General features: G+C 41.9%; 1 protein-coding gene across 4 annotated transcripts in view; it reads right to left on the bottom strand.

The window, feature by feature from the left end:
- The window catches only part of FCHO2 (FCH and mu domain containing endocytic adaptor 2), a 201,914-nt gene that overhangs the window by 57,551 nt on the left and 129,280 nt on the right, over positions 1-15,083 (bottom strand). For all 4 annotated transcript variants that reach the window (XM_040341455.1, XM_040341458.1, XM_040341456.1 and 1 more), the window contains 3 exons: positions 9,972-10,016; positions 9,794-9,866; positions 3,549-3,573 (listed from right to left, as the gene is read on the bottom strand). In XM_040341455.1, the coding sequence (XP_040197389.1) occupies positions 3,549-3,573; positions 9,794-9,866; positions 9,972-10,016 (143 nt within the window). The remainder of the gene's footprint in view (positions 1-3,548; positions 3,574-9,793; positions 9,867-9,971; positions 10,017-15,083) is intronic.

Genomic DNA, 15,083 nt, shown 5'->3' on the forward strand with positions numbered 1-15,083 from the left:
AACAGATATTCTTTAAACCTTTCAATGAGCAAGGGCAGCAGACATTGCGGTACTCCAAGTAAAATAATCACTTCCAACTGATACAGAGTTTGGGGTGGAGGAACTTGACTGTCCTAACCTCAAGCCGATAGAACACCGTTGGAATGAAATAGAGCGGAGACTGCAAGCCAGGCTTTCTCGTCCATCAGTGCCTGACCTCACAAATACGCTTCTGGAAGAATGGTGAAACATTCCCATAGACACACTCCTAAACCTTGTGGACAGCCTTCCCAGAAGAGTTGAAGCTCTTATAGCTGCAAAGGGTGGGCCATCTCAATACTGAACCCTACAGGCTAAGACTGGGATGCCCAATAAGATTTATGTAAAAGGCAAGTGTCCCAATACTTTTGACAATATAGTATATACACATGAACAAACGTGAACACACGCGCCAGGGGCAGCACCGCCTGTAAATGCAGATTGCGATACACGTTCCATATCACCACGCATGCTGGAGAGCTAGCAATATTTCTAGCACCAGACCTCCTCTGTAACACTAAACTGATGACCTATAGGGGGCTGTTAAAATGTCACCTATGAAAAATACAGGATACTGAAGTCTGTCGCCATTTCACAGGCGAGCGCAAATTTAAAGTTTGACATGTTGAGTATTTACTTGGTGCAACCTCATCTTTTAGATATTACAAAAAATGTGGTAATTTGTTGGGTTTGCATGCTCTAAAACTAACTTTAGTGTTAACCATTGCGGTAATATCAGGCGACATAAAAAATTTGAACTACCACTATTTTATTCTCTAGGGTGTCAGCTGTAATGTTTTGGGTGGTTTTATGTAATGTTCAGGACTAAAAAAATGTTTGCGGAAAAAAAAAACGTTGCTGGCAGTAAAAGGGTAAATACCAATAGAGAGACAGAGAAACTAATATGTGTTATACATTATAACAATCCTCAATGTACTAGCATGAGAAGGTGGCTTTAAGTGCATCTCTGTAAAACACTCAATACTTTCTAGTTTTTGCACGAAAGACAGACAAGTTTCCAGTTCACTGTGCCTCATAAATTATTAACTCTGAGCACCACAACAAGCAAACCAGAAAGTAAACATTGTAAGTCAAACCAAATTAAGACCTGCTTCACCGATTTAACCTTGCAGCTATCGAGAACTCGCACTTCATTAATGCGACTGTTAACGAACGCTCCCAGGAATTTTTCTTTTCACACAATATATTTTAAAGCAAAAGAGAGGGTGAAATTGTTTGAACATAAAGTATACCCCCCTCCATGGTTCTAGTCTGGATCATTTTAGAACAAAGAATTCAGGGCAATGGTAACAAGTTCAGGTAATGATTGCCAGCACCACCGTGTGCTCACTGATGTTATCACAAGCCCACTTAGTTAAGTATTATTTTACTATCCAATAAAACGGTTCTGTGTGGTAGTGCAACCTGACTCCATAAGGGAAGGTGAACAACGAGGGTCTGTAATATCACAATCTGTATATTAGAACATGGACAAAGAATAGTCTGATAAACAGTGGGAAGTCCGATTTCAATACACCACCCAGTCTAAGCTACTAAAAAACATTTTCTGGACATTGCTGCTCTTGCATTGTGATCCCATTTAAAAGCCTCAGGCTGGTGTGCAATAAAGGTATCCGTGGTAAAGCAATCTGCAGCAACCTGATTTGGTCTACAGTAGAAGAGAAGTATGCAATCCACTGTTCTTTTATGAAGCTGGTCGTCATTCAACCTGGAAGAGTAGTGGCTGGATGAAGGAGTGCCGCCACCGTGCCAATGTACTGGAAGCTGAAACTGCTCTGGAAGAGGAATGGCTGAATGAAGCTGTGCTGCAACCGTGCCAATGCACTGGAAGCTGAAATTGCCCTGGAAGATGAATGGCTGGATGAAGCTGTGCTGCAACCGTGCCAATGCACTGGAAGCTGAAATTGCCCTGGAAGATGAATGGCTGGATGAAGCTGTGCTGCAACTGTGCCAATGCACTGGAAGCTGAAATTGCCCTGGAAGAGAAATGGCTGGATGAAGCAATGCCGCAACCGTGCCTATGTACTGGAAGATGAAACTGCCCTGGAAGAGGAATGGCTGGATGAAGCTGTGCCACAACTGTGTCAATGCACTGGAAGCTGAAACGCTCTGGAAGAGGAATGGCTGGATGAAGCTGTGCCACAACTGTGCCAATGCACTGGAAGCTGAAACTGCCCTGGAAGAGGAATGGCTGGATGACACTGTGCAGCAACTGTGCTAAAGCACGGGAAGCTGAAACTGTGGCTCCTGATGTAGTGCCTGGCACCAGATCAGTGAGAGAAATAAATAAAAAACTGGGCCATGAATTGTCAGCTTAAAGTGAAACTAAACACACACTGTTTAATTTACATTGTCGCTTCTATTTCTGTATGTGGATGATGTCACTAAAATCATTTTAATAAATAAATGATCAATACACAGCCATTATATGACCCAGCTCTTTTGCAGACTGTACCTTCTGTATTGTACTGTACTATAATTGTGCTGTGCCCCCTATACAGAACAACAGGGGATACCGCCCGCCGTCATTTGACGGCGTACGGTACTAAGGAGGTTAATCGACATGTGATATCCCACCCCACTGTGTTTAGTTCATTAGTGGGCATGGAGGAGGAGGGAGGGAGTGGGCTGTCATTTACCACTGTGTTATAGTCACATGGGCAACTCAGAGGTAATAGGGAGGAAGTGCTAAGCATATTAACTCACTGAAAACTGGGCATGTGCAGGGTTGCATAAGAGGGGTTTATTAACCCTTCTTCACTACATCCAAAATGTGAAATAAAAAGTTGGGGGCTGACCCATGGACTTGCACTGAAGGATGGGAGCGATGAAGCCAGCCATTAGGCTTGAACTACTAAGCTGGAAGCAGAGCCTGTATATGTAATGAGCAAATATTGACAGCACCAGGCGTGCAGACACTGACATCCACAGAAATACACACCAATTCTAAAACATTAACTCACTGATAAGATTATTTACATAAAACTGATTCATTTCACATATAATAGGTAACACGTCATGTGTTCTTTTCCTTATTATCTACAAACAGAAATATGCAATAAACCAACTCGGCTTGACCTAGCAAAGCAAGCAAATATATTGGTTTTAAAAAATACTTTATGGAACGCTATTACCAAGCATGACTACATTTTCATAAAGGTCATTGCACACGTCCCTACACCTGCATTCCCTCAATGTAAATGAGCAAAGCGTACATATGTTTGTTCAATTCACATGACGTACAATATTAAATGTATATACTGTTGTACTTTGGAGTCACCAAGCACAAATGTCAGCACATGGCTGTGACTTATACATGTGCGGTTTTTGATTTTTAAAGCAGAGGTATGGCTGCAGCAAAGCTGCTGCTTTTAAATGGATCCCACGTCTCGAATATCATTTTTAGGCACAGCTGATTGTCTCCTGACATCTGAAACTAGCGGCTGTACTTGGTGAAGGCAAATCTACTGAAACATAGGAGTTTAACTTCATGGAAAAGCAGCACTTACTATTGAATCAGAATCTGCATTCTCTCTGAAAAAAAAAAAAAAAAAGAAAAACATATTTAGATAAGACTCAAACACATATATTAACACACAGACACAATATTACTTATTGATCTAATTTAGCTGGTAGGTGAACTCTTGTAAAACATACTTTATAGGGTTAGAACTCAGTTTTGGTATAAGCTGGAGAGATAAACTACCAGACAATTTATTTTTTATATATTCTGCAGGAGCTTTATTGACAAGATATTTGTATTATTATACACAATTTATATAGCGCCAACAGCTTATGCAGCGCTTTACAATGTATAGGGGGCACAGCACAATTATAGTACAGTACAATACAGAAGGTACAGGAGGGCACGGCTCGTAGAGATTACATTCTAAAGGGAGGGAGTGGTGGTACAAAAGGTAATAGCTGCAAAGAATGATTTCATGGTGATCGCTCGGGGACAGTTGTTAGGTGGGTGTGGGATAGGCTTCTGATATCTGCACTTAGGTTCCTGGATATGCATGACAGCTGTAGACATTATGAGGAACCTCATTATGGCTCCTTTCACACATGCTTTCCGATCAGGTCCGCCTGTCAGTTTTTCAGGCGGACCTGATAGGAGCCTCTATTGATCCCTATGGGGCAGCAGATGTCAGCGGTGACATGTCCACTGATACCCGCTGCTATCCGATCCGGTCCGTGAAATCAAGACGGGTGAATACCCTATTTTCCATCTGTCTGGCGGATCGGATGGAAACAGACAGGTGGACCGGTTTCATCCAAACTCCCCATAGAGGAGAGCGGGGCTCTGACAGGTCCTTCTTTGCACAGTGAGTGGAGATGGAACGGTCATCTGCCTGCTCAACGGGGACCAACAGAGCGATCCCCTGCTGAGCAAAACAGGGTCCGCCGGGCCAAAAACCTGTATGGAAAGACCCTCTCCCTGCAGTTGAATGCAAAGTAAAACATGGGATGCTGGAACATGCAAACATTAATTACCTTCCTACACTGGACTGGACCAAGACAGAACAATCTTGGATCTTGGATCGATTCAACTACCAGTAAAGCAAATAAAATAATAGTTGAAATGTATTTGCCAAAATGAGCCTCCAGACTCATGCAAGATATCCATGTTGCACTACCGACCCTGCACATCCTTTGTACATGTCCTGTCTAACCCTCATATTCTGTTTTATTGGTCCAGAACCTATTTCATTCTTAAGATGTTCCTCTTGAACATTATGGATTACTACATCCCAAAGACGTGCTCATGAACCATATTCCAATACACACCAATCAGCCATAACTTTATGACCACCGACCTAAAATTGAGTAGGTCCCCCTTTCACCGTCAAATAGCCCTGACCAGTTGAAGCATTAGACCTCTGAAGGTATGCTGTGATTTCTGTTACCAAGCCATCAGTAGAAGATCCTTTAAGTCCTGTAAGTTGTGAGGTGGTACTGGATGGATTGAGATCTGGAGAACTTGTTGTTTTCCTCAAACCATTCTTGAACTATTTTTGCAGGGTGCATTATCCTGCTGAACGAGGTCACTGACATCAGGGAACATTGCCCTAAGCATTACACTGCCTCCACCGGCTTGCCTTCTTCCCATACTGCATCCTGATGCCATCTCTTCCCCAGGTAAGTGACGCACACGCACCGGCCATTCACACATGGTCCATCATACCAGGCCACCTTCCCCCATTGCTCTGTGGTCCAGTTCTGACGCTCACGAGCCCATTGTAGGTGCTTTTGGCTGTGGGCACAGATCAGCAAGAGCACCCTGACTGATCTGCTGCTATGCAGCCCGATACATACACTGTGATGCCATTTTTTTTTGCTTTCAACAAAACTTTATCCCACCGACTATATCCTATTGTAACTAGATAATCAATGTTATTCACTTAACCTGCCAGTGATCATAAGATTATAGCTGATCTGTGGGTTTGTTTCTTAGGTTGTAAAGCTATGCTCTCCCCTTCATATGCCACTTTTCTGAGGCTTCTCAATAAGACGTTGCCAAAATACAAACCGATTTGTGTAAAGCTTACCACAAACTTATTACAATCTCCTTTAGATCACAATGTAACTCAAGGGCATGCCTGATTGAATCCAAATGTATTAGACATATTAGGTAGAACTTCAAATTTACCAAATCTATGCAATATTAAACTGGTTGTACAAAGATGATATAGCCAGATTGTAACAAGTATGGTAAGCCCAAGTCAATAATGCTGGGGAAACTTCATAAGATTTGCAGCCTGTGGTTGCAATGTATGAATCATACAGCTTAAAAGTCAAGTTCACATATAAGACAATAAAATGTACATATTTTTGCAGGTAAAAAACATGCCTCTAAAATATATTGGTTTATGCTCTTTTCAGTTATACAGTATATTTAATAAAACTTTGTTTTACTTTAAAAAAAAAAAAAAAAAAAAACATGCCTCTAATATTTTTAACACAGAAGCCTGCAAAGCATTGTACCTGTAACTAGTGGATCACGGGTGCTATGTCAGGCTCCTGCAGATTCTTCCTCCTGCTTTGTGCCTGTACCTCTCCTCTGTACGGGCTTTCAATTAGAAAGCTGGAGGAAGTATCAATGGACTATGAAAGTGCGCCAATTACAGTCCTTGCAAGCCCATTGAGAGCTACAAGTCTGTCTGCCGCAGTGGAAACCGGGATTTGTAGTTTATCTATTACTTCCAGAGCAAGCAGCTGGGGGGGGGGGGGTTGCACTCCCGCAAGCTGTTACAGGGAAGGGAGGGTTCTTGGGGGCGAGAAGAGGGTGTTTACGAACATGTTACCTGTTATACACTAAATACTGATGATGGCTTCTATGTTAGCCGAAACGTTGAGGTAATATCGCATCATCGCGTTACTTCCGCCCAACCAAAATACCCCCGGGAATCGCGCACCAGGACGCCAACAAGGGGCTCATCCGTTCAGGGCCGATTACCCTTTATATAATTGCCTGCTACATACGCCGGGTGCCAGGACTATCAGGCACTCAGCAATGTAAGTGTAACTTTTGTGGAACCAATACATTTTAATACGGCATTGCGCAATGAGGCTCTCTATTTGCTCTTATTATCCCATTCATCCTTATGAGGCACATCTCTACCTCCAAGAAGTCATTCTAATCATTCGGGGTATCCCCACATGCGCATAAGACCATACTAGAGATAGGTGGTCCATATCTAGTGGTGAGTGTACATCTATGTGGGGCACCCAGTCCAAGCACCAATCTGTAGGAGACATCTTTTCAGCACTGAGCACCATATGGGATTATTTGATGTCATTATTTTAATGATGCATTTTCATTAATATTTTTTTTGTTTGTCCAATGATTTGTCTACTACTTATATCAAACTATTTCTAGCGCAAGTTTTTGTTTTCTTATACTAAATATGTGTGTAACTTAGGCTTTAATTCAACTTTCATTTGAGGGACATCTTCCCAACCAGAGTGCCTCCTTACATGGGGAACTCTTCATGCTTCATAGCACTATTGTTTATTTGTGGGTTTGTTGATGTATCCGTTGAATGAATACTGGAATAGAGTAGGGAATTATGGCAGTAAGATTACACTACTTTCGTGGTCTCTTGCTTCATATCTACTGGCAATGTCCACTATTACAACCCTACTAAAAGTCAGTACAGGATCTTCTTCAAAAATTGTTTGACTCAAACCTTCCATTTTGTCCCAAGGTCTTTTATTTATTAGGGCAACTTCCTACTACTTTATCTATATGCTTGCTAAGAAATGAATGCGTCATATACTAATGGCGGCCAGATGCTTTGTGGTTCTTCAATGGAAAAAGCCAAAAACCGCCAACCTCCATTGAGTTGTACAAGGACGTGGAGATAATGAAGTCACTTACTGCTCGCCTAACTGATACGGTTGAGCAACATAATGCAGTTTGGGAGCCTTGGCACTCGCAAGACTCCTTATAAGAGTTTAATGTGTCCCAATGTTGACAATAAAAGTAAAGGTTAATGGCACACCAGAGGCCCAAAAAGACCAAAAAGTAAGTAGGGGCAGGGGGACTATAGTGGTACTGGATAAGAAAATTTAAGGAAAAGTTGTAGTAGAGGTAAAAAATAAGTCAATTTATTGAACATAACATCAAAAAAACACAGGAAATACACAAGGTTTATAAAATACATCAAAAGCAGTATAAAATAGACGTATTATACGACCAGCCGTCCAATCACCGTGATGGTATAAAACCCTAGACGGAGGGTGGCAATGAAAACAAAGGGGTCACAAGGAGTCCACTGGACTGAATCAGTGGACTCCTTGTGCACAGGTAAGCCGCACAGCTTTTGCCTTGTCCCCTTGAATCTTTATATATGCATTTTCTCTGATAGTTGTATACTTGTTGTCTTTACCCGAGTGGTTTTGTACATGTTTACCTAGATGTATATAGCCTGTGACGTTAACAAATATATATTATCATAATTTTTTTAGAAAAATTCTCCTGACGAAGCAACTATCGTGGCGAAACTAGTAGAGATGAGATCTTGACTTTTATGACCCCCTTCGTTTTCATCGCCACCCTCCGTCTAGGGTTTCATACCATCTCGGTGATTGGACGGCTGGTTGTATAATACGTCTATTTTATACTGCTGTTGATGTATTTTATAAACCTTGTGTATTTCCTGTGTTTTTTTGATGTTATGTTCAATAAATTGACTTATTTTTTACCTCTACTACAACTTTTCCTTCAATTTTCATATCCAGTAACGCTATACTCCCCCTGCCCCTACTTACTTTTTGGTCTTTTTGGGCCTCTGGGGTCCCATTAACCCTTACTTTTATTCAAATTGATGTTTAGGATGATGGTACTATAATTAACTTTATGTTTACTTTCTACACTGAGAGGCTTTCATATAAACCAATGTTGACAATGGCGGTATGCTCCAATCCCTTGGAGTGACAACCTCAAGACCCTTCTTACTTTTGCTCTTTCTTTCTTTTTACCAACTTGTTTTTGAAAGCTCTTTACGGGCATTGAATGGTGCGCTGGGCCTCAGTTGTTCCTTTCTGGGATAGGGTCCATTGGCTGATATTTTTAAAGTTAAACAGTTCAATGTATATTTTGGTTAAACTTGCAGATGTCGTACTGCTATTATTCATGCACTCCCTTCAGACCTATACTTTTAATGGATTGCTGGTCTGTTGTGGATCATATATGATGCCCTCTGTCTGTCTGTTGATTTATTTTTTTTGTTATCTGAATGAAAAAACTCTAAGACCCCTTTCACACTGAGGCAGTTTTCAGGCATTTTAGCGCTAGAAATAGCGCATGTAAAGTGCCTGAAAACTGACTCCCATTCATTGCAATGGGTGCTTTCACACCCGGGTAGTGTGCTTGCGGGACATTAGAAAAAGTCCTGCAAGTGGCATGTTTGCAAACGCACCTATACATTGCAATGAATAAAAAAGTGATTCGGAAGCGCTGCAACATGGGAGTTTTTCACCCCTTTTTTAGGGTTAAAAGCGCCCCGCTAGTGGCTGAAAAGCGGTGCAAAAGTGCAGCTTAAACAGCAGTAAAACTCCACTAAAACGAATGGTGCTTTACTGCGAACAGTGTGAAAGGGGTCTAATAAAAATTGTCAATAAAAAAAGATTTCATTACTAAAAGACAGACATAAAAACTCAAGCTTCACTTTTAATTGAAATCATTTTGATCAGAGTAAAATTTTAACAAAAAGCTGATGATGATAAATATGATATTATGGCGCAAAGGTATGTATTTAATCAAATGTTTTTACAATCCAAATAGGAATTTTGCTTATCTTTTCCTCAGTGGGGGCATAACGCACAATCTGTGGCTACAGATACTAATAATCATAAGACTAAAACCCACCACTGGACCAGATCACACAGAGCTGGTTGTCTCTGATGGACAAGAACGCAGACACACTACCTGCTTTTATCACCCGCCAAAAGTAATGTGTTCATTCTTATCAGCTAATCACTGGTAAAGAGCCTAGGGGCCCTTATCCCACTGCTAGGCATTAATCTTATTGAGGTTTTGCACTTTGTGACTGAAAAACATTAAATGTATATCATCACAGATAAGCTTTATTACCACAAAGGTTCTAGGAGACATGGAAGCTCTTTCATAAATCAATACTCAAGATATGAAATTTGAACTGTGCCAGAAGTATAGTAAAAACCTACTTTATATGCAAACGCTTGGTCCTCTTTTCTTGCAGAAATGCCCTCACAACACAATACTTACACAGATTCTGTGTCTTTCTCCTTCTTGATTATTGTTGGAAGCCCAAATGGCTTTCTTTTCTTCGTCCTCAATCCTGGGAACATTTACAGATAACATTTCAGTTGTGGTGGATTGAGGAAAGTCAATGTGTTACAAAACCATCTGCTTCAATTCCCAATCAACACTCACAATAACTCACCTTCTATTGCAATGGCTGTATTGCATGCTTCAAACTCAATGAGACCTTAAGGAAAGTAATAAAAAAAGTTTTAAAGGGAAACTTTTGCAAAGTGGAAAAGCATACAGGAACTGTTCAATAAACCCAATGTTTTGGTGGATCATCATGCAAGAACCCTTGCTGCAGTGAAAGGCTGGCCAACATGACAACACTATCCATAGTTGGCTGTTCTACAGAATTGGTACCTTTGTTTTGTTTCCTGCTTTTACTTCTGAATGTACCATCATAATTCCAACATCCACACTAAGCTCAGCAAAAACCTGATTAATGATTAGAACTCTAATAATTCTGATAAAAGCCTTTTTTTAAAAGAATATAAATAACAGTGTATCCAGGGGCTGCAATACTGAAAGTGGCTCATCTTCCATCAATCCAGAGAAATTGAATCGGCTACTGCTCGCCTCAAGTCACTCAATTCTAATCTCAGATCAACGGAGAACTGACTCCAGTTAATCAAAAGGAAATCAATGCCTTCCCTTAGCTTACAAGAAATCAGCACTATAGTAACCCTCTAAACCAGGGGTCTCCAAACTGCGGCCCTTTGCTTGCTTTTATCCGGCCCTTGGGGCACTAATCCTCCCATTGATACAGGACACTAGTCTGCCATCGAACACCAACAATGGAGTACCATTTCTCCCACTGACACTAATAATAGAGCACTATTCCTCTTTGATACCAACGATGGGGCACTATTCCTCTAAACTAATACCAAATGTGGTGATGTTTACTCCTACTGATGCGGAAGAAATTTCCACTCTCGCTGGCCACGATCTGGCCCTCCTGAAGTCTGAAGGACAGTAAACCTGCCCTTTGTTTAGAAAGTTTGGAGACCCCTGCTCTAAACGCTAGCTACATATAACATTTTCTTACTATAAAAAGTCTATTTAGGTTCTGATTGCTGCCCACCGTCACCTTCTCCCATTTCCTGTTCTCTGTACGTCATCCACATCTTCGCTCCAGCTGCTTCATGTAAAACATAGCACGCCTTGTGAAGACTACATTTCCCAGGTTGATCAGAACTGATGAAGTTAGGAAGCGTTATCTGTAAGGACTGTGCTTGTGGATGTAAATGGTGACCACTGACAGCAAAATTTCTGGTGTCTCTGTGGATGAGGGGAGGCTGGAGAGAGAGTGCTCTTTCCTTGTGAGGGGAATTCACTATGTACAGATGACTACACTTATATGGAGGGTCGCATTATTCGATAAGCCTTGTGTGCGATCAATGACACCTAGGGGACCTTACAAGTGTTTGATGGTGACGGCCTGGGGAGCTCATCCTATTTTCTCATCATGGCTTGTGTGACTCTTTGTATTGTATTTTGTCCTAGTGTATTTTCTGCTGTATATGCCCCCATATGAATTCATGGATTTAAAGCACTTTGTTGAGTTATGTTTTTGTATATTAACATGATATCATAGTTTATGTAAAGCATTTTTATTACACATTTTGCGGTAAACAAAAGACATTGGCCCAGATTCAAGAAGCACTTGCGCCCGCGCAAGTGCTTACTTGCTCCGGTGTAACGAGTGCTCCTGATTCAGGAACCTCGTTACACCGACTGCAGCCTAGGATGTGACAGACATAAGCCTCCTTATGCCTTCACATCCCAGGCTGCATTCTTGCGTTGGCCGCTAGGGGGCGCGGCCTTTGTGATCGGCGTGTAGTATGCAAATTGCATACTACCACCGATTCACAAAAGTTGCGCGGGCCCTGCACACGCAAGGTACGGAGTTTCCGTACGGCCACTTTAGCATAAGGCTGCTCCTGCTAATAGCAGGCGCAGCCAATGCTAAAGTATAGCTGCGCTTCCCGCTCGTGAAATTAAAATTTCACTTCGTTTACGTAAGTGAACCGTGAATGGCGCTGGACGCCATTCACGTTCACTTAGAAGCAAATGACGTCCTTGCGACGTCATTTGCCGCAATGCACGTCGGGAAAGTTTCCCGACGGAGCATGCGCTGTTCGCTCGGTGCGGGAGCGCGCCTAATTTAAATGATTCCCGCCCCCGGCGGGATCATTTACATTAGGCGCCCTTACGCAGGGCTATTTAGCATATCGCCCGCGCAATTTACGGAGCAACTGCTCCGTGAATCGCGGGCAAAGCGCAATATTTGCGTGGGCGCAGAGAAAAATGTTTGCTCTTTGCCCACGCAAATATTGCGCGATTCTACCTGAATCTGGGCCATTGGGGGAAAGATCTTGGTGATGCAAAGATTTACCTTTAATTTTTTTAATTCATTTTAGTTTTTGGTTTGTGAATGCTGTGGCTTGCTATATACCCAATTTCCATGCATGTGCACAGTTGCTACTAGTTTCTACTATCTGGGACCTTGCAGAGACCTGCAGCATATGTGCACATGTGAAGGAATCGCACACAAATGCGCAGACAGTTCACAGGTACCAAATACCTGGCAGAGACCACATTCATGTATCGCAGCACACATGCTCCCCTATGTAAAACACTACCTCCTGGCCTGTGATGTGGGAATGCCAGGAGGCAGAGGCATTCCATCTAATCTCACCCAAGCAAGGAATCTATAAGTGCTACACTGCATCAAAAAAAGTAACATGCTTTTTTTAAAACATTTAGGCTGGGTTCACACTATTGCGAATTGGATGCGCATGTCAGGAGATTGTGACCGGCTTTCAATTGAGCCGGTTCACACAGCTCCAGGATGGCTACAGTGCGAATTGCACAGGAATCCTGTGCGTCTTCTGGTCCATTTCAGATCCAAATTGAGCCAAATATTGGGACTGAAAACGGGCCTGAAATGGTGAACAGGAACGCACCGGACCTCTGCTGTGAGCCGCTCGTGTAAACCTAGCCTTAAACATTTTCCAATTCTGGAAATGGAAGCTGGGAGGAACCAAAAGAGGAAAAGTTAGTGTAAGGGGTCCACTAGAAAGCAGAAATTTAATGCCAGATTTTTATTTTTGACCATATATACACTTTAAAATGTTTCACCAATTAAACTGGAAAAAATTCTCTGTTAGTCCATTCTGCTTCAATCATTTTCTAGCAGTGGTCAAAAAGTAAGTAGACCCAATAAAAACATATGATATTAAATCCTTGGGTACTAGGATAGAAAATCATGACACTAAAAAGAGAGGTATAGCTAACAAGTGTGGTCACACTCTGACTGGCAGCACACTGGCTCAGCAGTGGGAATCCAACCTGTGGGTGACGTTACACTAACAACTGCCACGTCACTTCTGAAAGGACCACCTCCCACTGACACCAATTATGATGACCTAATACTCTCACTGACACCCATTTTGGGGCCCTATTACTCCCACTGACACCAATTATAGGGCCTTATTACTCCCACTAACACCAATTATGATGACCTAATACTCTCAGTGACACCCATTTTGGGGCCCTATTCCTCCCACTGACACCAATTATGGGGCCCTATTACTCCCACTGACACCAATTATAGGGCCTTATTACTCCCACTAACACCAATTACGGGGCCCCATTACTCCCACTGACACCAATTATGGGGCCCTATTACTCCCACTGACAATTATAGGGCCTTATTACTCCCACTAACACCAATTATGGGGCCCCATTACTCCCACTGACGCCAATTATGGGGCACTATTCCTCCCACTGACACAAATTATGGGGTCCTATTCCTCCCACTGACGCCAATTATGGGGCACTATTCCTCCCACTGACACTAATTATGGGGTCCTATTCCTCCCACTGACGCCAATTATGGGGCACTATTCCTCCCACTGACACTAATTATGGGGTCCTATTCCTCCCACTGACACCAATTATGGGGCACTATTTCTTCCACGGATACCAATAATGTAATTTTCTTACTCCCACTAACCACCAAGCTTATGGCATGGTTTACTCTTACAGATGCCAGGGCATTTTCTACTCCCACTGGCTACAGTCCAGCCCCTGTCAGGTCTGAAGCTTTTACTTACCTAATCCTCTGCTCCTCCCCACTGCTTCTTCTCCCCCATGCTCCAGTGGTCTAGGGTCCTGACATCAAGACCAAGGAAAGGTCCATAGCCCTGCACTGGATATTTAAATGCTGATGAATTGTCCACCGCCAGAGCATGTGAAAATACCATCTGCCAGGGAGAGCAGAGGACCAAGAAGTAAAATGGTTTCTCTTCTCACCTTGACAAAACAAGCTATTACTCTTTCAGCATAGGCTTAGCTCTACTGCAAGAGAGAACTTTTTAGTCATCCGAAGTTGAGCTTTAAAAAAAGCTGGTGACAGAGCAAAGCTGGAATCTTTTTAGTCGGATGCAATCCTTAATCATGAATAATCATGGCATGTTTGAGTTCAACAATTGAAATAAGGACAATATTTGTCCATATGTGGACAGCTTGAACTGGATTATTTTTTTAAGCTAAAGGCTGCTGAGCCAACAAAAAACCCAAAAGGAACTCATTCACTGAAACCATATTCGCCAATAACCATTTCATGCAAAATTACAACAGAAAATATTTAAATCCACTGACACATGTTGGCTAACATTGCCAGTGAATACATAATAAAAATTGATCTGTGTAGAACATATAACCAAGGCTATACCAATGGGAGTACTTTAAGAAGTATTACACATGTTGTGTCTGCCCCCTACTGCACATTAGGTGCAAAACACTGAAGAAAAAGCCGATTAAGTGCCAGTCAACCCAAAGGTTAAAAACAATGACAAAATAAAGGCATCAAGTTAAAGGTTTACAATATTTTAAGATAACACAATACCAAAATAAACTCTGAGGACTATGTATCTCATACACACAATTAACTTCCTAACCAGTGAAGCTCGTGAAAGGACACTGTATGCAACTTTTACATAGCTACACATGAGAAAGATTCTTTATTGAAATGATATTATAGATAATATTGTATACAAAATATGTATTTTTTTTATACACCAAACAACCTGTAATTTTAGAATGGTCATTCTAATCCTAGGTGATTTAAACCCAAAACCTACACAGGTACAACCATGTGCTCACATTATTGTGCATTTGGGACAACCCATTCATTTCAATGGGCTGCCCCACACGCAACAAATCACAAAAGAAGTACAAGCAA

The sequence above is a fragment of the Rana temporaria genome, chromosome 1, assembly GCF_905171775.1.
Source record: "Rana temporaria chromosome 1, aRanTem1.1, whole genome shotgun sequence".
Classification (NCBI taxonomy): Eukaryota; Metazoa; Chordata; class Amphibia; order Anura; family Ranidae; genus Rana; species Rana temporaria.